Below are 27,520 nucleotides of genomic sequence, written 5' to 3'. Positions count from 1 at the left end.
GATTAAAAAAGGACATTTAAAATGAAAAAAAGGTTTTCCTAATTATTTCAGGTAAATATCTTTCCTTTTGTAAAAGGAAATAAAACATTCTTTTGTCTCTCTAGCTTTTTACATTTATCCCAAACTTGAAATGAACTGAAATTTACATAGAACAGTATTGTTTACGGACCAAGATTTCTCATTTACCTTAGCAGAGAACTGTGTAACTTATAAACTTGGCTCAGACAAAAACTACTTTCAATTAAAGAAAACAATCCCATCTCATTTAACATGGGATTTATAAACAAACAAAAACAAGAAAAACAAAATCCTGTAAAATTTAAGAGGTAAATAGGGATTTTAGGTTGTTTTATATTAATTTCTGAGTGTCCTATGTTAATAAACATTTTACTTCTAAATTATATGGAGTTATTACAAAGTAACTAAAGAACTTACCTCTTCTTTTCCTAGTGCTACCAGATTTTCTGGATTCAATGGGATTACTAGGGGAAAAATATGAAAAAATTACATGTATTATTACCTTATTTCATTCCAGTATATTTCTTAGAAAACTTAAATTTAGTTTGTGAACTAAAATGGTGCTTTCCCTGTCTAGACAATTCTAACATAGTAAAATTCATTATGTGATTCTAATATACTTAAAAATTTAGTCTAATGAATTATTTTGAATAATTGCTCAAATTATACAGTGCTAGGTAGCACTAAATAACCTATGTTCTGTGACTTAGAGGACCCCTGACTGCTTAAGCATCTCTTATACATGTTTTGTGAGCATTCAATTCAACTGAACATTAACCACCCACAATGTACAAAGCACTGGGTGATACAAGGACAATAGACAGGAGATAGCCAGGAAGAAAGTTGTGGCACAGAAGCCAAGAAAGGACAGTATATCCAGGAGGAAAGGGTGATCAACAGCTTACAGAGATGCCCCCCCCCAAAAAAAAAGAGAGAGAGAAAAGGTCACTGGGCAGAATAGTTGAGATGGCTGATAACCTTGGAAAAAGCAGCGTTAGTCATGTGGTAAGGCTAAAAGTCAGCTTTCCAGGAGTGAAAAGTGAGTGGGTGAAAATGAAATGATTCTTTCTAGGAGTGTGGCACTGAAAGAAAGGAGATAAAGGATAGTAGCCCAAGGGGATGGCAGGGTGAAGTAATGGTTAGTGCAGTAAGTGGAGTCCTGAACATGTTTGTAGGAACAGGGAAGGAACCTGTAGACAGAGAGAGAGAAGAGAAAGAAAATGAGAGTGAATGACGGGATAAGATCCCTAGAGAAAGAAGAATAGGATCAGAAGCACAAGTAGATTTGGCCCTGGCAAGAAATGCTGCGGTAAAGTTTCCTTCCTCAACTAGAATAAAAGAGTATGGGTAATAATGTAGAAGGTTTTGAAGTGTGGGATAGGTAAGAAAGGGAAGCCTCATGGCAAATGGCCTCAGTTTTCTAAGCAGGAAGTGAGGAACTCTGTTGAAGGAAGTAGGGCTGGGGTAGGGGTGGACCCTACCTGTATACGGCCTGAGGAAAAAATATGAAGGTTTGGAAAGCAATAGTGGGAAGTGTGAGACAACCAGGGAGGATTAAAAGGACTGCCTATACAGTACTGAAAACCCAAATGAGATACGATAATGTGAATTTGGCCCTAGTAGTAGCACAGTGGGATGATTCCTTCAGCTGTAATCAGAACATGAACGAAATGTTTAGGAGGCAGAAGGAGGCATAGAGGTTGTGGGAGATCCCAGTATAGCTCTCACAATTCTACAGTGTACTACTAAAATCGACTACTGGTCATTTTACCCATAGTGTACAAAGTCTTTGACAAGCTCACCCAGAAAGTTGGAGCACTAAAGTTTGGGAGGGGCTAATGCTACTTTAAAAAAAGCACAGAGGAAGGAATTAGACCTGTAGTTTTACTGGTGTAGGGAATCCCCGGGTGAAGAAACTCTCTCTACCAATTCAAGACAGCACTTTCTTTACAACTTACAGTCTTGGAAAGAGTTGCCTAGAGCCCAGGGATTAAGAGTCTTGCCTGGTGTCACATACCCAGTATGTATAAGAAGGCTTTTCTGCTCATGAGGCTGGCTCTTTTCCAATATGCTATGCTACCTCTCTTAAAATAAATAGCAATAAAAAGGTACCCAAAAGACTCCTCTCAGTGTCATAAAATTCTAGCTTTACTCTACAAAGCCACTATGACTCTGAAAGTTAACTTTTAACTTATTTTTTTCTCAATTACATGTAAACAAAAAATTTTAATATTAAAAAAATTTTTTACTTCCATATTTTTTCCTTCCTTCCCTTCCCCTTTCCCTCCTTGAGAAGACAAGCAATTCAATATAGGTTACACATGTGTAGTCACGTAAAACATTTCTATATTAGCCATGCTGCAAAAGAAAACAGATCAAAAGAACAATAATAATAAACAAAAATTTAAAAGTATGTTTCAGTCTGCATTCAAATTCCATCAGCTTTTTTCTCTGGAGAGAGACAGCACTTTTCATCCTAAGTCCTTCAGAACTGTCTTAGATATTGCTGAGAATAGCCAAGTCATTCAGTTGATCATCATACAATATTGCTGTTACTGTGTACAATGTTCTCCTTGTTCTACTTACTTCACTTTGCATCAGTTCATATAAGTTTTTTCAGGTTTTCCTGAAACCATCCTGCTCATCATTTCTTATTAACACACTAGTATTCCACCACAACCATATACCACAACTTGTTCAGCCATTCCCCAATTGATAAGCATCCCCTCAATTTCCAACTCTTTGTCACCACAAAAAGAGCTGATGTAAATATTTCTGTACATGTAAATCCTTTTCCTTTTACCTTTTTGAGGGTACAGTCCGATTAGCTGTATTGCTGGGTCAAAGGGTATGCCCAGTTTTATAGCCCTTTTGACATAATTCCAAATTGCTGTCCAGAATGGTTGGATTGGTTTGAAATAGTTCTAAAGTGAAGGGATGCTGGTATGGTTCCCCTGCAATCCTCCCCTAAACATTATTTAGGTAGCATGTTCCATTCCACTGAGAGGGCCTCAACTGTATGAAAAATAATGATAGCTGTAAAAGTAATACTCCTGAGTTATGAATTTGTCCATAGATCGCACTATCTGCATGATCACCCCTAATTTTGCCTGATGAATGCATTTTCTCTAAGTGGAATTTGATCACTTCATTAGCAATGACCGTTTAACGCCTTTTAAAATGAAGTAGTTTATGGACAAGATATTCTTATCATATCTCTGAATATTTTAATGAGGGAGAAATCAAAAAAACTAAAGGTATTTTTACACCTAAATTCAGAGTGGTAATAGTCTAAATTCTCAGGGAATGCTTGTGTGGGATTTCCAAACTTTAAGGACTCTAAATAAGAGAGCACCTTTCTCATTACAGGAAAAGAATTCATGTCAATAGGAACTATTTAGGAGTAAAATCTCAAAAGATTTCATGCCCAAAGAAAAAATATGCATAGGCCAAGGTCTCTGTGTGGTTGCTGGACTGTATTCTTGGGTAGATTTTTCCAAATGGGACAATTACTGGCCGGATTTGGGGTTTTGACAGAGTTACTTTTGAAATTTTCGATCTGAATTTTTAACCTGTCAGTATGGTCATTATGAAGGAAGCTGGCAAATTTGCAGGTGGATTGGCAAATCTGATGAGGGAGACTGCCAGGTTAGAAACAACTATAGAAACTAAATAAGTTGCCAAAAATAACAACAACAAAAAAAAAACAGCAGGACAAAAAGGATTAGAATATAAACTGTTCTTCAGTTTAAACTTAAGCTCAGTGTATTGCTTTGATAGTATCATGCATATAGTAGGCACTAAATGAATGTTGGACTGGAAAAAAGAACAGTCAAGCCTTAACTATTCATGACAATAAAAGGAAAACAAACAAGTCAAAAGAATATTTAAAAACTCATTTTAGCAGACTGGAAGCTCCACAGGAATTTTCCTCAATATATAATAACTATGACTGCCCAGTTGCTGGCCTAATACATGTATTCTCCTTGTTTGCTATACCTAAACAGCAGTTTGTTTAATATAAGACCTAAAAATTCTATATTATTATAGTTGTTCTTAGATTGTAAACTCTTAGAGGACAGCACATTTACTCTATTAAACTTTGTTTATTAAACTCTATTATTACTCTTATTAAACTTATTTTGCAAATGAATGACTAAATGAATGAAAAATAATTAGGAACCACATACAAAGTACATGCTATGCATTGGGATTACAAAGAGAAAAGTGGAGATAATTCCTGTTCTCACATTCTAATGGGTGACATAACACATATTAGAAGTCTCAAAAGTAAGTTAAATGGAAAGGTCCCAGAGTCCTCAGGATGCAGAAGCAAAAGAGATAGTAATCCCACTTTTTATGTCATTTCTAGTGGCAAAATCATGTTGCTAATGTTGATCTATCTGAAAGTGCCAAGGACTTTCTTTTCCAGATCTTCAGTAGCTATTGCTGCTGAGGAGGTTCTGTGGGTTCTAACACCTGCAGAAACAGTCAATGGGTCCTCTCTCCATTGCTCCTCAGTTTGATGGCTATGGAGGCTGGGCCAGAATTAGGACTTGTGGTTGGAGTGGAGAGTATGATGTCCTTCTCAGAGTTCCTTGGCTTATTTTCCTAAGTTGGTCATTGGTTGGTGTTGGTTACAAGGAAGGTAGGCCCCATTTTCACAGTGACTGCTCAATCATGGTTGACCCTCAATGATGGTTGCAGAACCTGGGTTAGAAGCAGGGCAAGTAGTCTGAGGGGCACACAGCTGTTCCCAGGGCTCTTGTACTTTGCAAAGTATAGTCTATGAGCAGCAAACCATGTGCCCCTACACCAGTTCTGGTTTGCATAAAACCAAAGTACAGCCTGCAGTCAGCATTATTTTTTCAGCATGTACTCAAAAACCTTCTGACTTACTTTGATGGAACTATTATTATTATTTTTTTTGTCTAGGCAATGGGATTAAGTGACTTGCCCAGGGTCACATAGCTAGTAAGTGTCAAGTTTCTGAGGACAGATTTGAACTCAGGTCCTCTTGACTCCAGGGCCGGTGCTCTATCTACTGTGCCACCTAGCTTCCCTTGATGGAGCTATTATTTTAAAGATAAGGGTATTCCCTTCCAGTAGCGTAGATAACAATACTTCCATACGCTCTCATCCATGTCCTCCCACAAATCCACCAAAGACAGTCCTCCCAATTTGCTGAGGGCCTCCCTCTAGATCAGTGTTTCTGAAACTGTGTGTCGCGAACCCATATGGGGTCACATAACTGAATGGGGGGGGTTTGCAAAAAACTTGGCAACAGTAAAAGGTGTCTGAACATGCAATGACCAAAAATTAATTCAAAATCAAACGCGTAATGAATCTGAGGTGTTTCTGGCACAGCTTGCTTGGGTTGCATTACACAACTTCACTGCAGCCTTGGTTTTGAACACACAACATACACACTTTGCACTGCACATGCTGTCATGCCACCCAATATCAACGAACGCTGCCAGAAACACTTTGGCTCAGATTCAAGACTACTGTATGTTATGAACTGCAGTGTTTTTACCGTATATACAAATTTTTCTGCTATTACAGAAACACAAATAGTTTAATTATGGAAGATAAAGACTTAATATTTTCCTACCATCATTCCTCGGCATGTAAGCATTAAATTAGTATATCTTTGGATTGTATTGTTTTAGGATGTTTGAATTTAAAAATTGTTGTTATCTCCTTCTTTTACAGAAACATAAGGGTTTAAATGCAGGAAGTAAAGACAAAAGCCGTTTAATAATATTTCTCTATCATCACCACTGTATGTGTATGTAAGTGTGAACATCAATTTTTAAATTAAGCACAGATAAATGTAATTTCATACACAAAAGCTAGTGTTTGAGAAATTATTAGCAATATTTATTTGTATTTCAGGACAAAAATATTTTCCAGTTATGGATAAGGGCTAAATTTAGACAGAAGAGGTAAAAATACTGATGACAATGTGGCAGAGCCTTTGTTTACCAGGTATACTATGTTGTAGTATACCTAAACTGACAAGAAAAAGAAAATATGTTGAATCATTTTTGTAATATGGATTTACTTCTAATAATGATGATGGTGTGGGAAAACCTGTTTGCTTAATCTGTAATGAAGTTTTGGCTGTGGAGAGCAAGAAACCACACAAACTAAAACAACATTTTAATACCAAGCATGTAGCATACTGCAATAAACCAAAGGAATATTTTGAATTACATTTAAAATCTTCAAATAAAGAAAAACAATGTTTTGAGAAATTTGTTACTGTCAACGAAATATAGTGACTTGTATCTTATGCAACTTCTTATTTAATTGCAAAAACTAGAAAGCGCTATGTGACAAAGATCTTGTGTTACCTGCTGCTATTAAAATGTCAGAAATAGTTCATTTTAATAGTATGGGAATGAAATTTGTAAAACTCCTTTGCTGAATGATACTATTTCTAAAAGAATTTCTGAAATTAGTAATGACCAATTCTAGCAGCTTATTACCAAGCTTAAGGGCAGCCCAAAGTTTGCAATTCAGTTATATGAAACAACTGATATTTCTAACATGGCACAGTTGTTACTTTATGTAAGATATGTTTATGAAGGAAGCATACATGAGGAATTACTGTTTTGTCATCCTTTGGAAGGGCACACAAGAAGGGAAGATATATATCTTAAAGTAAATGAATTTTTCACAAATGAAGGTTTACAATGGAAAAACTGTATTGGAATCTGTACAAATAGTGCTGGAGCAATGATAGGAGAGAATGTTGGATTTGCAGCATAAGTTAAAGCTGGTGGCAATGAACACATCACTTTTACTCACTGCATGATCCATTGGGAGGTACTTGTAAGCCAAAAAAAAAAAATCACCAGAGTCAGATGCTGCGCTTTGCAATACTATCAAAATCATTAACTTCATTAAAAGCCATGCTCTTTGACAGTTTTCAAACCTTTGGAAAGACATTCACTCCAATTACAAAAGCTTATTACTACATGCAGAGGTAAGGTAGCTCCCAAGAGAGCAAAGTTTAAACAGATTACTGAAACTGAAAGATGGAGTTGTTATATTTCTGACTGAGCAGAAATCTGATTTTAATTTTTTTCATAATGACTTACGGCTTTCAAAACTGTGTTAGTTGTTGGATCTTTTCGAAAAACTCAATGATTTAAACATGCCGCTTCAAGGAAAAAATTGTAACATATTTATGTCAAAAGATAAAATTGAAAGTTTCACTAAAAAAGTTAACATAGGGAAGAATAGGATGGAAAATGGTTCTTTAGAAATGTTTACAGCTACTGATGGTTTTATAATTGAACATAACATTTCCAAAGATTTAATTGTAAGAGTTAAAATTGATCATCTGAAGTGCCTTGAGACAGTTTCAGAAATACTTCCCTTCAAATTTTGATTCTAAAAAACTAAATTGGGTTCATAAACTATACTCAATCGAAATAAAAAATGTCAGTCATCTGCCATTAGAGAAGAATTTGCAGCTATCAAGTGACACATGTTTAAAACTTGAGTTTCCTAAAAAATTGTTAAATGAATTTTAGCTAAGGACTAGGACAGAATTTCCAACAACTTCTGAAATGGCCCTAAACACACTTCTGCCATTTTGTACAATATATTTATGTGAAGCGACATTCTTAGCACTGACGATTATAAAAATCAAATATCAATCAACTCTGAAAAATGCTGATGATGCTCTACATCCTGCAGTATCAAATATTCCGCCAAGATTTAATTCTCTATGTAAAAACAAACAAGCACATCCATCTCAGCAGTATATAAATTTGCTTTCATCTTTAATAAATGGTAAAATTGTATGTATACCAAAGAATTGTTTTAAAATACATTTCTTTATGATTTATTATCAGTAAATGTTTGATTTGTATACCTATTTTATATATCTATATACATACCTAGGGTTGTGTAAAGATTTCTTAGGCAAAAGGGGGTCACGAGTGGAAAAAGTTTAAGAAGCCCTGCTCCAGATCTCTTGACATTGCATGGATGAAAATGAAGCTGTCCAATTATTATTTATTTTGCCACTTAAGCAGCCCATCTCCTTTTCTGGTCATACATCTCTCTATTGCCATCTTTTTGTGATGCTGATTCCCCATAATTCTTCATTGTAAGTATGTTGTAGCCTACCATGTGTCTCTTTAATTCTTTAGAGAACCTGGTATTTCACAGCTTAGTCAGAGCATCAACAGAAGAAAACTGATGGTAAAAATATGGGTCTTTGTTTCAGGAAGAAGGCTGGAATCATTAAAAGCACTGTGTAATATCCCAAAGGCTCTTTCTCCTATTCAATTCTGGGCCCAGTTCACTGTATATCTACAAAGGATATCCAAAATATGTACTGATGGGCCAGCTGTACAGATTGTCCAACCAAATACTTATCATACTGAGTAACAGACATTCTTTATCTATTATCCTCTGTGGATAGTTAGGCTGAATTATTTTGAGAGAGTGGATCTCATTTAGGAGGCTCTATAATGCTCTACGGCTTTATGCATTACGTACAACGTCATTTAAAGCAAGAGTGTCTGGAGGACCTCATCATTTATAGAGAATTCCTCTTCTATCCTCCATAATGGCTGCAAGTGCCTTTAACAAGCATACACCTCCGTTTTATATTTTGCTTGATATTATCAGAGAGTCTAATAAAGCTATCTCTATTGATAAACTTTTCAATAAACTTTGTACAACTTTGACATAGGCCTGTGAGATAACTTATTGTAAGAAAACCTTTAAGATGGTTCTATCAAATTAAATGTTTTTTTATAGTCAAAAAGCAATAAGCATAATGAGATTGTATATTCTGCAACTTTTTCTCAACTGTGATTGTAAAGATGTAATCTGTTGTAAAATATGTTTTTGAAAGGCTACTTATTCCTTTCTCTTACAATAATCAAGAATGCCCTCAGCGCTTGTGGAGAATACTCAAAGATTTGATAGTGATGGAAAAATAGGCATATGGATTAATAGTTGATATCTTCTTGGTTGCTTTTTTGTTGTAATAATGAAGTCTGAGATTTTTTTCCCCAATTATTTGGCATTTTACCCTCTTTCAGATGGATGATCATCCCTCTCAATCTTCAAGTTTATACTTTAACCAGCATAGACTTAATCTTGGTAAACTTGGTCTAGTCCAGTTGCCCTCTCCATTTTTATGTTCCATAACGCTATTTCTACCTCCTTATTCAGCAAATCAGAGACTGTGATAGTAAAGTCTAAGTGTGGTAGCTCCATTACCATCAATGAAGACGAGTTTGTTACCAAAATCTCAATGGATTTTTTTCTAATTTTTATTTGCTTGTTGTCCTTCCAGTTTTACTTTCAGGATGATTGCTTTATTGGGTTTGTCACCAATCTTTCATAAACTTATTTTGCCTTCCATTGCTTTTTGCTATTTTATAAAAAGAATACTGCTGAGAACTTTACTCCATCCTCCTCCACAAGATTTTATACATGAAAATCTTTCTTCATTTGACAAGGAAATCCAATGTTTGTTGGATGAATGTGGGTTTCTAGATTTTTTTTTTGGTCTCACCATTATGGTGACTGATTTTTATTTGGTTATATTTCTTTGATAAATAATGATTATGTTGATCTCTGTTCTTTTTCAAAGAGATTTCATTTTGGAGATATGGTCTTAATTCAGACCCACAAGATATAAAAAATGTATTTCTACTTTAAAATTGTTGCTTTATCGTAATAGTTCTCTGGGTAGATGAGACATCCTCATTGTACTGCAGCATACATTTGGTGCAACAAATCCCAACACTTCCAAATTAGATCAAGTGCAAAGAGAAAAGTTAGAGAATCCCTTCAAGTACAAGATGCTTGACTTTTCTTGTATCTCATGAGGCTGTTGCATGGCTCCATTGGAATATGAGAGCATTAACTTTTTTTCTTTTTTTAAAAAATTTTATTAATTTATTTTGATTTACCAACAATCACTTCCATATGCTTTTGAGTTGAAGATTTTTCTCCCCCTTCCTCTCCCACACCCTCCCCAAGACGGCACACAATCTGATATAGGCTTTACATTTACATACCCATGAAGCATATTTTCACATTAGTGAAGTTGTAAGTAAAAATTAAAACCAATAGGAGGAACCATCAGAAAGATGAAACAAAACTCAACAGAAGGTAAAAATAAGTGATAGCGATTCAACTTCCATAGTTCTTTCTTTGGATGTGGACAGCATTTTCCATCCCGAGGCCTCTGGAGATGTCTTAGATCCTTGTAATGCTCAGAAAGGTTCAGTTTAACAATCTTAGTCATTGCATAACGTGGCTGTTATTGTGTACAAAGTCCTCTTGGTTCTGGGAGCATTAACTTCTCACCCACTTTGTAAAGTGCTGCCTTGCCAGATCAGTCTATGAAGGAAAACTTATCAGGAATTTCCACAAATCAGAGATTCTCATTTTAAAACTTTCTTTCCCCTTGACAGGTTAGGAATTCACATCAATGTGAAGTAACCACTAGAAAATCACAGCCCACAGAGCTTTTAGGAGTCACTCAGGAAAAGTATGGTCTCAATTCTTACTCTGTATCATGAATTTTTAAAAAGCTGAAAAAATTAGAGAGGTTCAAAATGACTCCATAATCTACTGAATATTCCGTTACCATGGAGTACAAAATAATAATGACTACAGAAAATACACTTTTCTGTAAAGATATACATAATCTTTAAGTCATTCTACAATTTTAGTTATATGTGATTTAAGCTACAATTCAAATATATAACTTTAGAACTACAAGAAACCTTAGAAATCAAGGAAATGTGTAAGAAAACTAGCTTTATTTCATTCAGCAATTTCTGACTCCTTCCCTTTTTGGTTTAGGGATCTTGCTCCAAAAATGAGATACAAAAAATAGCCAGAGCTGCTTCCATTGGAAAACCAGGGGACTGGATTATATGATCTTTAAAGTCACTTTCAGTTCTATTTTATAAAGTTACAAACTCATAGGAAAAAAATACTGCAGAAATAAAAAGGCAACTTGATTTTAGATACAGAAAATGATCCACTCAGCAAGCAACAAATGTTATGCACACACATGAATGTGTATACACATGCATACACACAAATGCTTTAGGTCTATATATATTATATTTAGTTAAAGGAATGGGAGATGGGAGAGATAGAGTCAGACAGTGAGACACAGAAAGAGCAACAAAGTTGCAGAGAGTCATATTTCCATGGAGGAATATGTCTAGCATGTGGCCTTTTAGGGTAATGCTGTTAAATACTTTAAATGCTATATTGTTTTCACAACTAGATAGAAATACATACATATAAATAGATACACACACACATACATTTTTTAAAATGGGATATCACCTCTTGGCACTTGCCATATAGTTCAAATAAAATAAAATATTGGATATGTTCTCACATCAATATATTCCTTTTTAGATTAAGGAGTATATTATGAATTAAACAATTTTTTTCTTACTCAGTAGGCTCTGGTTTATTCTTTTTCCTAAAATGGAAATAATGATGTTTTGGCTTAATTTAAAGTGTGTCAAGGATGTCAATGATGATCTCTGGTAATTCTTCCTGTGATTATCAATTTATATATTAGTCCTGTGGATGGATCTGTGATCTGATTTGATGTGGGTATCCCATCCAATGATGCAGATCACAACCCATCTAAACTTGAGCACTCTATGTGACCTTTGTTCCCATCCTCCAATAAACTATCAAAAGGAATTCACCCAACATGTTGAGTTCATTTCCCTCATCAAAAGGATACCAATAGAGCATACAAGATGTCCACTAGTTATCTCTTGCTCTTGCTATGTATTTGATCATACATCCTTTGATAACACTCTCTACGTAGCTTCTTTCTCATAATTCCTTGGTTGTAATGAGACGCAGCTCATTCATATTCAACATGCACATCTGATATCCCTTGGGTGATCCTTAACTTCAATTTTTCAGTGCCTGTGACAGCCATGCAACAATGTTAGAAGAATACTGGTGTTAAAAAATAGCCCTTTATTTCAGAAGAAAGCCTGGGGGCATTGTTGTTGTTCATTCATGTCTGACTCCTCATGACTCCTTTTGGGGTTTTCTTGGCAAAGATACTGAAGAGGTTTGCCTTTTCCTTCTCTATTTCCTTCTGGGGTCATTAAAACAAAGTCAGTCTAGCCTATTTTTTTCCACCTGTTCAGTTCGGGGTCCATCTGTCTGTCCATTTACAACAGTACCTCTTTGGGATGTGGTATTTACTGACAAACAAACTCTACAAGCTCTCCATCCAACTGCACATCATAGGTTGAACAACAGTCAATTTTCAACTGCTTAGTTTTTGTGTGTGCCTAGCTAGGGCAAACTCTCTAGCACAATTATAAATCTCATTTAAGAAATCCTATGATGATCGACCAGGGTTTACCACAATGAGCACAATGCCACCAGCAAAGAGAAGCATCTGAAAGACCTTACCATCTCCTTCTACTTGAAGTCTGCCCTGGACCTCCATTATAGTGGCAAACACCTATAGAGAGCACACATCTATTTTATGTCTCATTTGACGTTAGTAATCAGATCACAAGCAAGGTTATATCTGTTACATCTTACAAGGAAAATATGCATACCTGAATTCAATTTTATTGAATATAAAAATGTAATCATATAAATAATACTTACTGTCAGGAGTTCTTTCCTGCCATTGATTGCATTCTGCTGTTAGACTCTTTAATCGCATCATTAATAATGTTAGCTACAAAAAGTAAAAAAAGCAAAATAAAATTTAAGCTGAAACTTAGAAAACAAAAGCCATTTCATGAGGATAAATAAAAAGTTATGCAATAAGTTATCATTTATTTTAAATACTGGAATGATACAAACTATCTAGGCCTGGAAACAACCAGTGAAACCACACAAAATAACCCATCACCCCAAAACAGAATTTTGAATTTAACCACTGTAATCAATAGACAATAGCCCACTCATAGAATTGAGGTCCAGTGCTGAAAAATGGCATATAGAAACAAAATCAAGAAAGCATACGAAATGCTGGTAAAATATGACATTCTAAAAGCTAAAATCCTGTTACGATATTGGTGGGTTAAGCTTCTTTATCTATATCATTGAAATAAAATGAAAAATGAAAACCAGGCCAAACTTGATTCTTGCCAACATTTTTAAAAAGCCAATTTGCTAGCAAAGTTCTTGGAAACAAACAGGTATTTAAGTACAAGATGTACTGAAAATAGCAACACATTCCATAATAGTCTGCACCAACAGCTTGGCTTTTGTTTAACAGAAGAATTCCAAATCAGCTATGCTACCAAAACACTGGCCAACTTCATGTGTTAAAAAGACACTTTGGGGGGTAAACAATGCACTTCAAATAACTTTTTTCCTTTCTGTAGCTATAACCTTTCAGTAATCACTGAATCTAGGATTTGGATTTGGAAGGGACTTTTGGGATCACTAAATCCAAATTACTCATTTTTCAGATGAGAAAACTGAGATCTAAAGGAGTTATATGACTGAAAAATTCATATAAGTAGTGAATACTAGAACTTTGAACAAAGGCCCTGACTCCAAATCTAAAGCTCTTTCTAGGATACCATGCTGCCATTCTTCTAAAAGGATGCCAACATAGCTTGTGCTTTATAAAGCCTTATACTGAAACTGAAAAACAACAAACAGAAAAACAAAAACATCAATCACCCAAATAGATCTTTCATTGTATAAAAAAGGGAAAAGTTATCATTCTTTTGAAAGATATACAGGAAGGAAAACGTGAAGAAAAAAATAGGTAGCTCCTGAGACTCAGTACTTTTAATGGACAAGCAAACTACTTTGCTGTATTACTCCTACAAAGTACTATCACTCATCTCTGATTATCCAGCTACTTAAGTAATCACCCCAGTACTTACAGAGTCAGTTCTCTACAACAGCGACAATTTATTTGTATAAAATTCTTGCAAATATTCTTTGGATACTTAATGTATTTCTTACTAAAATTAATAAAATCAGATGATTTTAGATTGGCTCTTTAAATTTCATAGAAATCATAGATCTAGAGCTCGAAGAGGCCTTAAAGGCCAGCTAGTCTAAATCCTTCAACTTAAAATTGAGGAAACTAAGGCCCAGAGAGGTTAAAAGACTTGTCCAAGTCACACAGTTATTAAGAGTTAGACGTGAAATTTGAACCCAGGTCCTCTGACTTTAGTGCCCAGGATCACACAGCTAATAAGTGTCAAGTGTCTGAGGCATACTTGAACTCAGGTCCTCCTAACTCCAGAGCCAGTGCTTTATCCACTATGCCACCTACCTGCTCCCTAGAGCTATTTCTTTACACTAAACCACACTGCTGATGAAAAACAGGAGAAAAGTACTAGGCAACTAAAAAAACCCTTCTAATAACTAGATTCTAAAAAAATGTAATCAATTAGTAGTTCTGGAAGTCTTTAATCAATCAATCAGCAAGTACTTGCTAAGTCTTTACTACTCCCAGGCACTGAGGAAACAAAAAAAAAAGCAAAAAAAACCCAAAACAAAACAAAAACACCAAAAAAATGGTCCCTGCCCTCAAGGAGCTTATATTCTAACGGAGGAGGGAACACGTATAGATCAACACATACAAGATAAATAGAAAGTAGGCTTACAGGGAATAGCATTAATAGATAAAGGGACCAGGAACCTCTTGGAAGAAGTAGCCCTTGAACCATCTTAAAGCCAGGAATTTGAAGAGTTAGGGTAAGACTATAAAGCATTCAGGCTTGGTGGTCAGCTAGTGCAAAGGCAAGGAGACAAGGGATGGGGTATTGTGTGTAAGAAGCAGAAAGTAGGTCAGTATGGTTAGGCCATAGAGTGCATATATGGGAGTAACATGTTTAAAAGACTAGACAATAGGAAAAGGTTAGGCTATGAAGAGTTTTAATGCCAAACAAAGGAATTAACACTTGATTATGGGCATGACAGGGAATAATTTGAAATTTACTGAATTGAGGGAAGGAGAATGACGTGGTCATATTTGCATTTTAGGAAAATCACTTTGGCCGCAATGCGGAAGTTTCAAGTGAGAAGAAACTTGAGATAAGAAGTCCAACTAGGGGCAAGAAGTAATGAGGACCAGAGCTAAAGTGGTGGCTAGGGTGAGCAGAAAAAAGAGGATCTATTTAAAAGAAAGAAATTACAAGATTTAGCAATGATTGAGTATTTGTGATAAAGAAGAGAGAGAAGCTGATGATGACATCCAGGATGCAGCATACTTGTAACTTAGTGTTCTGTATATCTCTGCATGTGCTAAGTCTTATGGGGGGGGGGGGGAAGAGAATCTTTCCTACCTCCACCTTGCCTCCATTCCTAAACAGGATGCAGTAATCTGATACATCAATCAGAACTCTATCAAAGGAAGATAATCCTGTAGTACCTACAAGTTTGTAAGGTTCAAATGAAATAAAGCATGCAAACTATTTTACAAACCTTCAACTACTATTTGTCTGCTATTATTATTATCTCACTTAACTAGCACTTCTGCATTTGAGGGCACAATGCTAACAAATTCAAAAAACTTTTCCACAAAGTGCAGGATCCTGAAAAGTACCTTTAAAAACACAGGCACCACTGGAAGTATAAATGCCTGCGTCAAAAACATCTTATGCAGATAAATTCTAGTTATACACTGCCTTTCTCCTCACCAGTTCACCCAAACTAGCAAACAGGTAACCTGGGCCCAGAGTACCATACAGACACAATAGTCTCTTCCCTCTCAGAGAGATCTTACAAATACCAGTCTTCCTCTTTTCTCAGTCTTTTACTGGGTAATTAAAAATGTTGGTCTAACACAATGGCCTCCCAGCACCAAGAGTGCTTAACTTCGTATTTCTGTACACACAGACGCACAACATATAATGTCAGGCTGGAAGAGACATTAAAAATCATCTTCTTGCACCTCTGTCCACCTCATTTTACAGATGAGGAATCTCATGCTCAGAAACTTGCCCAAGGTCATGTAACTATCACTCAGCATGCCAAAGCCCTAAGTTATTATTAATTCTTCTACTTAATGAATAATTTCTCTATGACAAAGTAAACATGACCCAAATTTGATTTGTAAAGTACTTAATATACTACTTTGAAACTGTAAGCAGACATTAAATAAATTTTTTTCTTTTCAAAAACCAAATCTTCCTTCTCTATAAAGTGGGTAGTATGGGAAACCCTCTAAATCTATTTTCATAAGGACACATCCATATCTTAAAGATATTCTAGGTAAAGATTCTCCTTTCTGATCCCTGCAATATGGTATTTTCAAAACTAAAGGCACCAATAACTGGTGTACCCATCCAACAAACAAGATGCATAATAGAGTTTACCAAATTAATTTGTTAAACATTGTCCACATATTTTATCTTGTAGCATACTATTCTTAGACAAAGCTTTTTAAAAGCCCTTGACTATAAAACAAAATTAGTATGTGCAGAAATAGAAAACAATTTCTTCCAACAAGAGTGACAACTAAATATTCCTCTATGCTGTTATGAATACAACTTTTTTTCTTTTATGGCATAAAAGTTAAAAACATCATCATTGCCTTTAAAGCAATAATGAAAATAGTAATATTTTTTCTTTTAAGTTTAGCAGGGCAATTGCTTTCTTCTCAAAATTTCCTAATAACTTCATTAGGAAGATGGACACTATCCTAAGATACCTGTTTGGTCAAAAATTTTCTGACTTCACTGTTCTGGTATACAGGGTTTAAGTCTATTTTTATTTCGGGCCTAGTCCACAGTACAGTACATTTTGCCAGATCAAACTAATAAAAAAAATTGAGTATATGTTTTCCAAAATTTTTAAATGATCTCTTAAATTATTTTCATATCTCAAATTCAGGCAATGTTTAATTTTGAATATGCTTAAAGTTACATCTAGGATAAAAAATTCTACATTTTGGTAATGCCCTTAAAGAAGTGCTGTACAGACACTTGTTCCCATAATAGCAGTTAACTTCAACACACACAATACTCTACTTTCAAAATAAAAATTACCATTAGCAACATGCTCTCAGCTTTTTGATCGTGCTGGAGTGTGAAATTTTTCATCTGGCAAATAATGTTATCAAACAGGTGGTTTGAGGTACTCACTACATTGACAAAGAACATATTATGATCTTCGAGAGTTAATTGCAGTTAAAAAAAAATTCATCATCTCCTTTTGGCCAAATCAAGCTAGACTAGGTCTTCGAATGAAAGATATAGTCAGTACATCACAAAAACTGTTATCAAAGGTTTTTCAGTTTGGTAGAGTTTGCATTCTGCTGGTATCAGCCTTTGGTAATCCAACATTGCATTCAGGTAGGAATGAAAATTATACAACTTTAGGCTACTTCATTTTGGAAAAACATGCTAAGAGCCATGCACATAATTTACTTTTCTAAAACAACTAATGAATTCTACCTACTTATCTTTTAGGAAGAAAAAAGAGTGAGGCATACCTGAGCATTAGAACGGTTAAGTCTTTCACCTCCAGCAAGTGCTATCTCCTGCTGACACTTAGTTAAAAAGAAAAAGAAAATAAATTATATGCTGTATGAAGCATACAAATACTTCCAAGTCAATTTCATACCCATAAAAATCATATAATTAATTGCCAATATTAAGGATAGGAATGAATAAGAACTAGACCTGTGATATATGAATGTAATGGAATACTACTGTGCTATAAGAAATGATGAACAGGCTGACTTCAGAAAAACCTGGAAAGACTCATATGGTCTGATGCTGAGTGAAGTGAGCAGAACCAAGAGGACTTCGTACACAATAACAGCCACGTTATGCAATGACTAAGATTGTTAAACTGAACCTTTCTGAGCATTACAAGGATCTAAGATATCTCCAGAGGCCTCGGGATGGAAAATGCTGTCCACATCCAAAGAAAGAACTATGGAAGTCGAATCACTATCACTTATTTTTACCTTCTGTTGAGTTTAGTTTCATCTTTCTGATGGTTCCTCCTATTGGTTTTAATTTTTACTTACAACTTCACTAATGTGAAAATATGTTTCATGGGTATGTAAATGTAAAGCCTATATCAGATTGTGTGCCGTCTTGGGAGGGCGGGGAGGAAGGGGGAGAAAAATTTTCAACTCAAAAGCATATGGAAGTGATTGTTGATAAATCAAAATAAATTAATAAAAAAAGAAATGGTGAAATGATTGCTTGTGCTTTCTTACAGTTGTGGGGCATTTTTTTTAAAAGCCATTAAAAATACATATCTTCACAGTAACAAAAGAAAACAAAGCATCATTGGAAATCTTGCAAATATTCTAGAACAGACACAAAGATTTATTCTGGAGAAATAATTTTGCTTCTTAAAAAAGACACCAATTGTTCTATTAACTTTGAACTGACACTAGGAAAAATGGGTTGGTTTAAAAAACAAACACAAACAACTTTGTGAGCAGCCGATTTCCAAGACTACCTCACACACAAAAATAGTTTGGTGTTTAGCACAAGCCTGTGTACTTCTGACCAAATCAGAATACATGTACCTGACACACACTGTTTAAAATAAAATGTTTAATTTATTTTGATTTATCAACAATCACTTCCATGCTTTTGAGTTGAAAATTTTTCTCCCCCTTTCTCCCCGACACGCTCCCCAAGACGGCACACAATCTGATATAGGTTTTACATTTACATACCCATGAAACATATTCTTACATTAGTGAAGTTGTAAGTAAAAATTAAAATCAGTAGGAGGAACCATCAGAAAGATGAAACTAAACTCAACAGAAGGTAAAAATAAGTGATAGCGATTCGACTTCCATAGTTCTTTCTTTGGATGTGGACAGCATTTTCCATCTCAAGGCCTCTGGAGATGTCTTAGATCCTCGTAATGCTGAGAAGGGTTGAGTTTAACAATCTTAGTCATTGCATAACGTGGCTGTTATTGTGTACAAAGTCCTCTTGGTTCTGCTCACTTCACTCGGCATCAGACCATATAAGTCTTTCCAGGTTTTTCTGAAGTCAGCCTGTTCATCATTTCTTATAGCACAATAGCATTCTATTACATTCATATACCACAACTTGCTCAGCCATTCCCCAATTGATGGGCATCCTCTCAATTTCCAATTCTTTGCCACCACAAAAAGAGCTGCTATGAATATTTTTGTACATGTGGGTCCTTTTCCCATTTGTTTGATCTCTTTGGGATATAGCCCTAGAAGTGCTATTGCTGGATCAAAGGGTATGCACATTTTTGTAGCCCTTTGGGCATAGTTCCAAATTGTTTTCCAAAATGGTTGGATCATTTCACAACTCCACCAACAATGTATTAGTGTTCCAGTTGTCCCACATTTTCTCCAACATTTATCATTTTCCTGTTTTGTCATGTTGGCCAATCTGATAGGTGTGATGTGGTACCTCAGAGTTGTTTTGATTTGCATTTCTCTAATCAATAACGATTTAGAGCATTTTTTCATATGACTATAGATGGCTTTAATTTCTTCATCTGAGAACTGTCTGTTCATATCCTTTGACCATTTATCAATTGGGGAATGGCTTGTGTTCTTATAAATTTGTCTTAATTCTCCATATATTTTAGAAATGAGGCCTTTATCAGAGAGACTGGTTGTAAAAATTCTTTCCCAATTTTCTACCTTCCTTCTAATCTTAGTTGCATTGGCTTTGTTTGTGCAAAAACTTTTCAATTTAATGTAATCAAAATTATCCATTTTGCTTTTCATAATGTTCTCTATCTCCTGTTTGGTCATGAATTCTTCTGTTCTCCATAGATCTGATAGGTAAACTATTCCTTGTTCTCCCAGTTTACTTATGGTATCAGCCTTTATATCTAAGTCATGAACCCATTTTGACTTTATTTTGGTATATGGTGTGAGATTTGGGTCTATGCCTAGTTTCTGCCATACTCTTTTCCAGTTTTCCCAGCAGTTTTTTTCAAAGAGTGGTTCTTATCCCAGAAGCTGGGGTCTTTGGGTTTATCAAATAATAGATTACTATAGTCATTGACTACTGTGCCTTGCATATTTAACCTATTCCACTGATCCGCCTCCCTATTTCTTAGCCAGTACCAAGCAGTTTTGATGATCGCTGCTTTATAATACAATTTAAGATCTGGAATTGCTAGGCCACCTTCCCCTGCATTTCTTTTCATTAGTTCCTTTGATATTCTGGACCTTTTGTTTTTCCAAATGAATCTTGTTATTATTTTTTCTAACTCTGTAAAATAATTTTTTGGTAGTTTGATTGGTATGGCACTGAATAAGTAAATTAGCTTAGGTAGGATTGTCATATAATAAAATGTTTAAAACAAAAGTGCTTTTCATAAATTCTAAGGGAACCATTAGGGACTTGTAAATTTATTCTTTCCGCTTTTTGGCCCTCCCCTCCCCTACTCCCTTAGTTAAATCTTATGCAAATTAATTTTGGTATATTGAATCTCTCTTGGCACTTACTTTTTCCATCTGTTTCCACAATTCTTCACATTCTTCAATAATTTTATCTTTCTTGTCCACAACATATTCTTTATCCTGAACATTATCTGGAGCTGGATTTTGCTGATTTAATTCCATGACATAGTGTTAGTCTCTTCACCTATCAACAAGTAAAACCAAAGTCAGAAATGGCATGAAACAAATACCTAATATTTGTATACTGCTTTTTTCAAAGTGCTTCTACCTTATTTATCATTTATCAATAATCAGTCTTTTAGATATTGGGGTCAGCCAACTCTTATGCCCCTAAATTTTTATATTTCCCCCCAAAGTCTCCCCTCTTCCAAAGTTTCCTATTACCACCCAGGTTACCACCACCCTGCCAGTTATCCAGGCTTGAAGTTAGTGTTATCCTCAGCTCCCCTCTCACTTGCCCCACATGCCTAATTTGTTGCCAAATCGTATCATTTCTACCTTCAAGAGCATCTCTTTTATATATCTCCTTCTCTCACTGACAAGCCACTATGTCAGTTCCAGTCCTCACCACCTCATTCCTGGACAATTGCAACTGTTCTCCCAGCCTCTTCTTTCTCTGCTCCACTCACCTGCCAGCGTGATATTCTAAAACATAGGTCTGATTTGTCACCCTACCCTACTCAAGGAGCTCTAGATGCTCTCCTTTACCTCCAGGATCCTATATTAACTCCTTTAACATTTAAAACTTTTTATAACCTGTCCCCTTCCTACCTTTCCAGTCTTCTTACACATAAGCTTTCTTCACACTCTCTACAATTTAGCAATACTGACCTGCTTGCAGTTGCTTGAATTTGAATGCCATCTCCTATCTCAGGGTTTCGCTCCAGCTATCCCTTCTGCTTGGGATGCTTTCCTCTCTCACCTCCACGTTTCCTGGCTTCCTTCAAGCCTGGGCCCAAATTATACCTGCTTCAGTGGTCCTCCCCCTTGCCTTCTACTTAATTTGAATATATCTGAAAGTACCTGGTTGTCTCCCCCTTTAGAGTGTGTTGAGAGCAAAAGCTGGGGATGAGAGTCTTGCGTTTATCTCCAGCACTTAGCAGAGTACATAGAGTTTAATGAATGCTTACTTACTGGGTACAACAGAGAAGCAATGGGAAAGGTGAATCTTTATCTTCTGCTTCACTTGAACAATTTAGTCTGGGTGGCAGGCCATTCATGCATAAACTGGTGCTACTCTGGATTTCCTATTTCCAATCAAACACCACTAAAAGAACCCAGCCAACTCCAATAAACACATGTATACTGGTACACTTCATATACTTTAAATAGCAGGCAGATATACACGAAAAGAATGACTTGGGTATTGGAAGAATATAAAGGTGAGCCAAAAAAGAAGCAGCAAAAAGGTCAGTGAAGAAATCAGGGGTATTATTATTGTTGTTGTTAACATTTAGTTTAACTTCTCTTCAACTCCTATTAGATTTTAAGGGCCAAAGGGAGAGATTTCCAAGGTAAGTCTGAAAGGACTTTATGAATGATAGGCAATAAAAAAGGCTAACTCCAAGATTTCAGGCCTAAGTGACTGGAGAAACTGCTACCACAGACCAAAAGCACTCTTTAGAGGTTGACTTACCTTTTTCAACATATTAGTAAAAAACTGAAATGATCACAAGCTACCTGCCTCCAGAGCCATATGGAGTTATTAATCAATTGGAATTTATTAAGCACCTACTATATGCCAGGCTCTGTGCTAAACACTGGGGATGCAAAAAGAAGAAAATACAGTCCCTGCTTTCAAGGAGCTTACAATTTAATGAGGAGAAAGTGAAACAATATGCAAACAAATACATACAAAGCAAGCCATATACAAGATAAATAATTGTTTCTAAATGACAGGGATTGAAGCATTTTCAGTAATAATGTATAGTACATGGCATGTTAAAAACATTGTTTTTACTACCGCTGATTATGGTACAATGGAAAGATTGCTGGATTAGTCAGAGAACCTAGGTTCAAATCCCAGCTCTGTCACCTATGTGACCTTGGGACAAGTAACTTAACCTCTCTGGGCCTCAGTTAACTAAATGATGATGTTGTCTCAGACGACCTCTGAAGGCCTCTTTCAGTTCTAAATTTATATATCCAGTTCTAAGCTCTCTGCTGACCTCCAATGTGCATCTCTAACTGCGTATTAGACATCCTGAACTGGCAACATGTCCAAAACTGAACTCTATTCCTCCCCCAAACACTCTTCCCTTCCAAACTTCCTCTTGACTATGGAAGGCACCACCATCCTCTCAAATCAGCCAGATTCAAAATCTAGGTCTCAATTCTTTACTTCTTACTCTCTCTCATCCTCCATATTCTAGCTGTTGTAAAGGTCTGCTGATTTTAACTTCTGTCAAAATATTTTGGATATACCCTGTTTTCCAGAGCTAAGGCCTAACAAGCAGCCTGTGCCCTGAGCTTGGCATACTTAGTACTCATGATGATATCACCCTTTGGCAAAATATACTGCTTGGACCAGCACCAGGTGTTCACTGGATTTAGCTCCCCCTATTTCCCAGGGCCATCCATCACATGTTCACAATCACTGATAGGTACCGTACTCCTGCTCCTGTTACAGGGCTCTGGTTCTGTACCTGGAAGGATGGCCATGACCCCCGAGACTATGAATGATCCCACGGGACCCAAAAATGCCAACTGTCTTTAAAAATGACTGTGCTGTGAGCCAACTCCTTTCGCGTATATACGTGTCCCCAGTCTTAAGCCCTCCTTCTTAGGAGAAGAGACTTCTGTACGCATACCTCATTTTTCTTACTCTGAAATTAAACTTGTTTGTGTCCTGACTCCTCTGGTCTGCTCTTTGTTTCCGGCCACCCACAAATTAGAGGCTGGTTCTGATCCAGTTGATACTTCATAACATCTCTCCTATGCAGCCCCTTTTCTCCTCTGACATGCACCCCCCTCTGATGCAAGCACTCCTAATCTCATGCCTGGACTACCGCAACAGCCTGGAGTTGGGTCTACCTGCCTCAAGCCTCTCTTCCCTCCAGCCCATCCTCTACTCTGCTGTCAAAGTGATCTTCGTAAAGTACAGATCTGACCATAACATTCCCCCTATTCCCCAACAAACTACAGTGGCTCCCTCTCACCTGAGGATCAAACATAAAATCTTTTTTCCCTCGTTGGCATTCAAAGTCTTTCATAACCTACCCCCCAGTCTCCTCACCTTTCCTGCCTCCCCATACCTCACACCTCAGCACTAGGGTACCTGCTGTTCCTCCAACAAGTCACTCAAGTCTCCCAACTCCAGAATCTTTTCTGGCTTCTTTCAAATCTCACTTAAAACCCTATCTTTTGGAGGATGCCTTTTCCAATCCCCTTTAATTCTAGCGCCTTCCCCCTAGTGATTATTTCCTATTTATCCTGCCCAGGGCTTTTTTGTACAGAGTTGTTTGTGTGACGCCTCCCCCATCAGACTAAGCTCCTCGAGGGCAGGGATTGTGGTTCCTTTGCCTCTTTTTTGTATTCATAGCGCTCAGCACGAGGCGGCTGTGTGACCCTGAACAAGTCACTTAACCCTGTTTGCCTCAGTTTCCTCACCTGAAAATGAGCTGAAGAAGGAAATGGCAAACCGCTCCAGTATCTCGACTCAAATGGACTCACTAAGAATAGGTGACGACTGAAATGACCGCAGTAGGAGTTTCGTGTTCATCGACTGACTTTCCTACGATCTACGCCGGGGATTAACAGCACCGTCTTAGAGGCCGGGAGGTCAAGGGCCTGCTCAGGGTCACAAGGCAGCATTGGAACCCAGGTTTTCCTAGCCCTAAACCACCGTTCCGGGCAGACCAACCTCAAAGCATCCTGCCGCCGTCCATCCCCGCCCGGGCTAGGCCAATGGACGGCCTGGGCTCAGCCCCCGCGGGGTGGGAGTGAGGGGTGGGGATGCAGACAAGAGGGAGGCCCCTCTTGGATCTAGTCCCCTTCGGTCGAGGTAATCTTCCCAAAATGCCCTTCCCGCCCCTCCCCCACGGGCGCGAGGGCCACCCACCCCATTCCCCACCCCATCCCCCCATGGGCTCCGCACCTGGTAAACGCTACCTGCCCTCAGGTCCGCAGCGCGCGCGCTGCTCGGTGATTGGCCACGATCCGGGCTCCTCGCCAGCCAATCCCGCAAGGGAAGGCGGTAGTGCTGCGTCATCAGACCGCGACACGGAGTTGGCCGGGGAAAAGGAGGTGGCGCAGTCGCTGGCCTCGTGACGTCCCACCACCATGGCGTCGGATGGAGGTAGCAGGGGGTTGGAGCTGAAGAGGAAAAAGCGCCGGGAGGTGGAAGAGGCCGCGGTCGGGGGAGAGGAGCCGCCTTTGGTAGTGGCAGTGGCTCGAGAGAAGGAAGAAGAGGGTGAAGAGCGGTGGGTCGGGCCTCTGCCTGTGGAAGCAGTCCAGGCTAAGAAGCGCAAAGGTACCAGCTGCCGGCCGGGGGGCCAGAGGGAGGCCCCGGGGTCCTGGCCCGGGGTGGGGGGCAGGGCCTTTGGGAGGATCTCCGCTCCGAGGCCCCTCCGGTCATCTCTAGTAGATTGACAGGGTCGGGTTTCGTGTCTCCCTGGACTGTAGAAAGCGCCCTTCAAAACATCGTAAAGTCGTGAACATTAGATGCTCCGAATTCAAATACAAAAGCATTTTCAAACAGATGTCATGCATTATTGGGGAGGGGGGGAGGGTTATGCGTAAGGATGAGTACATGATACCACGCTAGAAGTTGCGCCTGTGGAAATAACCTGTAACCTTAAAGGACACCTAGCAAATTAGGTCGCAAATAATATTTTTGATACATTTACTTGGACTTACACAGCAATTTACACAGCAATAACTTGTGCTATCACAACAATGTTGTTAAATGTGTTTGTTCCCCAGGCATTCTTCACCACCGGACCCGATTTACCTTCTTTATGTTCCACTTTATCGCGTCACTCCTCCCTCCTCCCCCCAAACCTTCGATGATTCTCTATTGGTCGTCTCCCACATACTGGAGTCTGACGCTCCCACAGACAGTGCTGACACTGAATTAGGCTCAGCCCTTCCTCAGCTAAGAGCTTCTGAACTGAAGCAATGCATCAGCCCCAGTTGCAGAAATTACAAGAATGTGCTTCCACAGAAATAGCTGTACTTGTTAGGAAGTTTTTCTTTATGTCAAACCTAATACTCTCTCTGTGTAACATCTCATGGATTCTGCTTCTGCTGTATGGGGGTAAACAAATCTAATCCAGCTGGGCAGCTAGATAGAATGCTGAGTCAGGAAGACCCAAGTACAAATCTGGCCTCAGACATTTACTAGCTGTGTGACCTCAGGCAAGCCAATACTCATTTTACTCAACTGTAAAACGGGAATAATAATAGCATTTGTTTTTCAGTGTTGTGAGGATAAATTAAATCATATTTGTAAAGTTCTTACTACAGTGCCTGGCACATGGTAGGCACAATAGAAATGCTAGTTGCTATTGTTATTAATTATTATTATTAACCTCTCTTCTACAAATATTTAAATAACTGTCATAGCTTTCCAAAACTTATCTTCTCTTTTCTAGGGCCGATATCCCCAGTACCTCTGCCCTTTCCTCCTCTTTATATATCCTTGTATGTTGGATAAAAGGTTTTTTGGAAAGAGAGTTGAAATTCTTGACTAAAATTAGTGATTTAGATCACTTGCAGATATTATGCCTATATTTCTGTTAATGTGGATTATTTGGAGTTGGTTATTTCTGGGAATACTATTTATAGCAGTTGATAAAAGAGCCTAGGGAAAACAAATCTTGACAAATCCAGAGATAATTTTTGGAATAATACTTCAAAATGATACTTTAGAATGATACCATAAAATTTAGAATAATTTTTGGATGATCAAATCACTTAATTTTGGGATATTTGGGGATAGGGTACTTTGACAATGGAATCATATACCATTTCCTTAGGGGTTGTCTCCCTTAAGTTATTCATATAAATCAATGAAACTGAAATGTCAGCTTACATGAGTTAAGCTCCTAATTGACTTAGTTGTACAAATTTGAGAAGTAATACTTAATTCTCTACTATATGACTACCTGGTGGTGACAGTTGATTGCTGAAATATCTTTCAGAAAAGGGAAGCAAGATTTCATAATACATGCAAGGGCAATGTGAGCTATATTTTATTAATTCTTTTTATTAAAATCCAGTGCTTTAACATATGTTTTTATACTTACTGTCATATAGTAAAGTTCAGGAAAGTAGTACTCTCTTCATTTTGTTGCTGGCTAAAGTCTTACTCAGTTGCTTTTCAGTAAAACAGTGAAGTTCAGTTTCATGCAGATAGCGATAGATTCAGAATACAAGACCTAATGAGACTTAGAAAAACACTGGTACTTTATTTTTGTAATGTCATTTCTCAGACCTGTTTTCATGAAGTTAGTTCATAGCTTGGTAGGTGAAATCTTGCATAGGCAATTCAACAAATTCAATTTATCAAAGATTTGTTAAGCACCTACTCTGTGGAAGAAATTCCCTGCCAAGGATAAAAAAATTAAAAACATTTAAAAAATAAAAGTTCTTGCTCTCACAGTGCTTTTACTGGGGAATATATGGCATATAACATTCTGGAGGCAGTGTAGTACAGTGGAAACCATACTGATATTGGAGTCAGAGGACCTGTATTTGAATCCCAGCTTTGCTATTCTGTGACCTTGGGCAAATCACCTAAGTTCTAGACCTCCAGTCCCTTTTCTGTAAAATGAGAGTAATGGAATAGTCCATTTGGACTGCAAAGTAGAGTTGTGAAGATAGGCTAGAGCCATATCATAGGGTTCTTTAAATACCAGGCTGAGGAATTTGTATTTTATCCTTAAGGTAATAGAGAGCTGTTGAAGGTACTTGAATGACATGATTAGAAAGATGATTTTGATAGCTGCGTGGAGGGTGGTATGGGTAGGGGGGAGATTGGAATCAGAGAAACCAGTTAGGAGGCTATGGTTGTGCAGGGATTGTGGAAGTGAAGGGGATAGCTCTCAAAGATATTGTAGAGATAGATTCTACATAAGACTTGGCAGCCAGTTAGAA

General features: G+C 37.4%; 2 protein-coding genes across 4 annotated transcripts in view; one reads left to right on the top strand and one right to left on the bottom strand.

Annotated features, from left to right (window-relative positions):
• CENPK (centromere protein K) overlaps positions 1-24,712 on the bottom strand; it is a 37,152-nt gene extending 12,440 nt beyond the window's left edge. Inside the window, exons 1-5 of one of the 2 annotated variants that reach the window (XM_021007288.2) lie at positions 24,519-24,712; positions 20,468-20,606; positions 17,486-17,542; positions 12,682-12,754; positions 436-482 (exon numbers count right to left, since the gene is read on the bottom strand). In XM_021007288.2, coding sequence (XP_020862947.1) covers positions 436-482; positions 12,682-12,754; positions 17,486-17,542; positions 20,468-20,584 — 294 coding nt within the window. In that variant the 5' untranslated portion in view covers positions 20,585-20,606; positions 24,519-24,712. Of the gene's footprint in view, positions 1-435; positions 483-12,681; positions 12,755-17,485; positions 17,543-20,467; positions 20,607-24,031; positions 24,414-24,518 lie in introns of those variants that run through there. The other variant, XM_021007289.2, reaches the window with a different exon arrangement.
• The window catches only part of PPWD1 (peptidylprolyl isomerase domain and WD repeat containing 1), a 37,584-nt gene continuing 34,732 nt past the window's right edge, over positions 24,669-27,520 (top strand). The window contains exon 1 of one of the 2 annotated variants that reach the window (XM_021007271.2): positions 24,669-24,893. In XM_021007271.2, coding sequence (XP_020862930.1) covers positions 24,704-24,893 — 190 coding nt within the window. In that variant the 5' untranslated portion in view covers positions 24,669-24,703. The remainder of the gene's footprint in view (positions 24,894-27,520) is intronic. The other variant, XM_021007272.2, reaches the window with a different exon arrangement.

This window comes from Phascolarctos cinereus, unplaced genomic scaffold (genome assembly GCF_003287225.1).
Source record: "Phascolarctos cinereus isolate Bilbo 61053 unplaced genomic scaffold, phaCin_HiC Scaffold_4;HRSCAF=312, whole genome shotgun sequence".
Taxonomy (NCBI): Eukaryota; Metazoa; Chordata; class Mammalia; order Diprotodontia; family Phascolarctidae; genus Phascolarctos; species Phascolarctos cinereus.
The sequence above is the reverse complement of the archived record's forward strand: the minus strand, read 5'-3'. Positions and strand labels throughout refer to the sequence as shown.